This window comes from Magnolia sinica, chromosome 12 (genome assembly GCF_029962835.1).
Source record: "Magnolia sinica isolate HGM2019 chromosome 12, MsV1, whole genome shotgun sequence".
Classification (NCBI taxonomy): domain Eukaryota; kingdom Viridiplantae; phylum Streptophyta; class Magnoliopsida; order Magnoliales; family Magnoliaceae; genus Magnolia; species Magnolia sinica.
Window position 1 is genome coordinate 81,386,307 of NC_080584.1, and position 2,167 is coordinate 81,388,473.

General features: G+C 47.9%; 1 protein-coding gene across 1 annotated transcript; it reads left to right on the forward strand.

Moving 5' to 3' along the window:
- The first annotated feature begins 422 nt into the window (after positions 1-422).
- LOC131221884 (uncharacterized) lies at positions 423-2,167 on the forward strand. Its single transcript, XM_058217178.1, has one exon. It carries the CDS (start codon positions 552-554, stop codon positions 1,914-1,916), a length of 1,365 nt encoding a protein of 454 aa, XP_058073161.1. The 5' UTR covers positions 423-551; the 3' UTR covers positions 1,917-2,167.

Below are 2,167 nucleotides of genomic sequence, written 5' to 3' on the forward strand. Positions count from 1 at the left end.
ATTGATTTTATATATTTTATTTATTTTACTATTTAACTCTAAAATGAATATAATTTAAAATAATCAGAACCGCTGCATTCTTTTTGGGTTTAGTTTTCATTTGTATCTTATATTTACAGACCTTGAACGGTCTAAAAACTGTGATTTTTGGATCATGGCCCAACCACTACTGGACCCACGAGGTAGACGGTTTCGATCTGATCCATACGTGCCATATATTCAGAATAGAAAACGTAAACTGCTATTGTAATTTACCCATCATGTATTAACAAATCAAGCTTTAAAATCACATCGGAGCGTCTAGGATGGAACCGTTCATCATCCAACGGTTAAAATTCAACGCGCCCTAACGTCTAGTTTTCCCACCCAACGGTCGGAAAAAGAATCTCATATAGAGAAAATCTCCCCCACCTAACCATCTCCATTTCATTTCTCCTCCCATCTTCCCTACCAAGAAAACCCACCAAAACCCTAAAGAAACCCAATCTCTCTCTCTCTCTCTCTCTCTCTCTCTCTCTCTCTCTCCGAATCCTCTTCCGAAAATCTCCAAAATGAGTATTCTCCAATATCCAGATGCCATTTCCTCCCCAAATGTCCAAATGTACAACAATGCCACTTTTGATGATGTTGACGCCTCTGACGAATACGCCATTAAAGCTTCTTGGGAACCTCTGCAGTACCTCTCGATCGCCGGATCTGATCCTCTCGAATCCGATTCCAGCAAGGAAAATCGGACCCCCGCCTTCTGCCGATCGCCCGTCGTGACGAAATCCCAGCCGCCCAACAAGCGGAACTCGCAGGGGAAGCCGTTGAAGCTCCTCTTTAAAGAGGGCCTCCTCAGCCCTCCTCCAACGATGACTGATTCCAAGAAGATCGACGCCGAGATTGAAGAGATCGAGAGGGAGATCGGACGGCTGTCGTCGAGATTGGAAGCGCTACGGATCGAGAAGGGGGGCAAAGATTCGAAGACGGTCGATCGGCGCCAGAGCATCGGACGGATCGTCCCAGCCAAATTCATGGAGCCGAAACAGAACTCGAAGATCGCCGCAAAGAAGATCGAAGAATCTCCGGCTACAATCCGCCGAAGAGGCGTCAGTCTCGGGCCGTCGGAGATAGCCAAGGAAGTCAGATTCCGGCAAGCCGAGCCAAAACAGAGCTCCAAGATCGCCGCAAAGAAGATCGAAGAATCTCCGGCGACAATCCGCAAGAGGGGTGTCAGTCTCGGTCCGTCAGAGATCGCCACCGCCGTCAGATTCCGGCCTGAAACCACCCCCCTTCACCAGAATCGCCGGAAATCTTGCTTCTTTAAGCTTCCAGAGATAGAAGAAGAAAAGAACGTGAACAGAGAAAGGGGGAGGAGTCTTAGCTTAAGCCCGAAATCTCGACCGTCCGTTAAAAAGAACGCTGATCCAAGACGTGGAATCTCGACCGTCGGATCAAAGAAGCCAGTCAAGAGAGACGAGGAAAAGATGCTGACGTATCTCAAGCCCAAGAACCTCTTCAACGGCGAAGGAGAGAACACGTGTACGTCCAAGAAAGCGTCTAAGAACTCGCGCGTCGTACCGAGCCGTTACGGTCAGATTCCAGAAAACGACAAGAAGAGGACGACACGTGCGCTTTCGTCGTCGTCCGTGCGGGATCCCACACGTGCTGCTCGTGCGAAGCGGAAATGGGAAAAACCCGAGGAGGGAGAGAAGGGAAGTTCGACGGAGGAATCTCCGACGTCGATCTTAAAAGAGATGGGAGAATTGCTTCCGAAGATCACAACCGTCCGATGCGAGAGCTTGAGTCCTCGGGATTCGGGACCAGCTAAGAGGGTCGCAGATTTGGTCGGGAGGAAGTCGTATTTTGATCCGGATGACGTGGCGGACGTGGCAGCGTCGGTTTGTACGGTATTGGGGTTCGAGGAAGAATGATACCCATTTCTTTTACTATTTCAGTACCTTTTTCTGCTTTTGGTAGAAAGAAGTTTGTGTTGGTACTTTTCGGATACTAAAGTTGGAAGAAAGGGGTGAGTCATAAAAAGAGAAGGGTGTAAATATTAGTTTTTTTTTTTTTTTTTTTGCTAATTTTTTTTAACTGAAGTGAGTCAGGGTACCGTGTCCGGTGAGCGAGTCGTAAGGCTTGAATCGGAGGTAAGCTTTCTTTTGCTACCTCTCTGAAATGA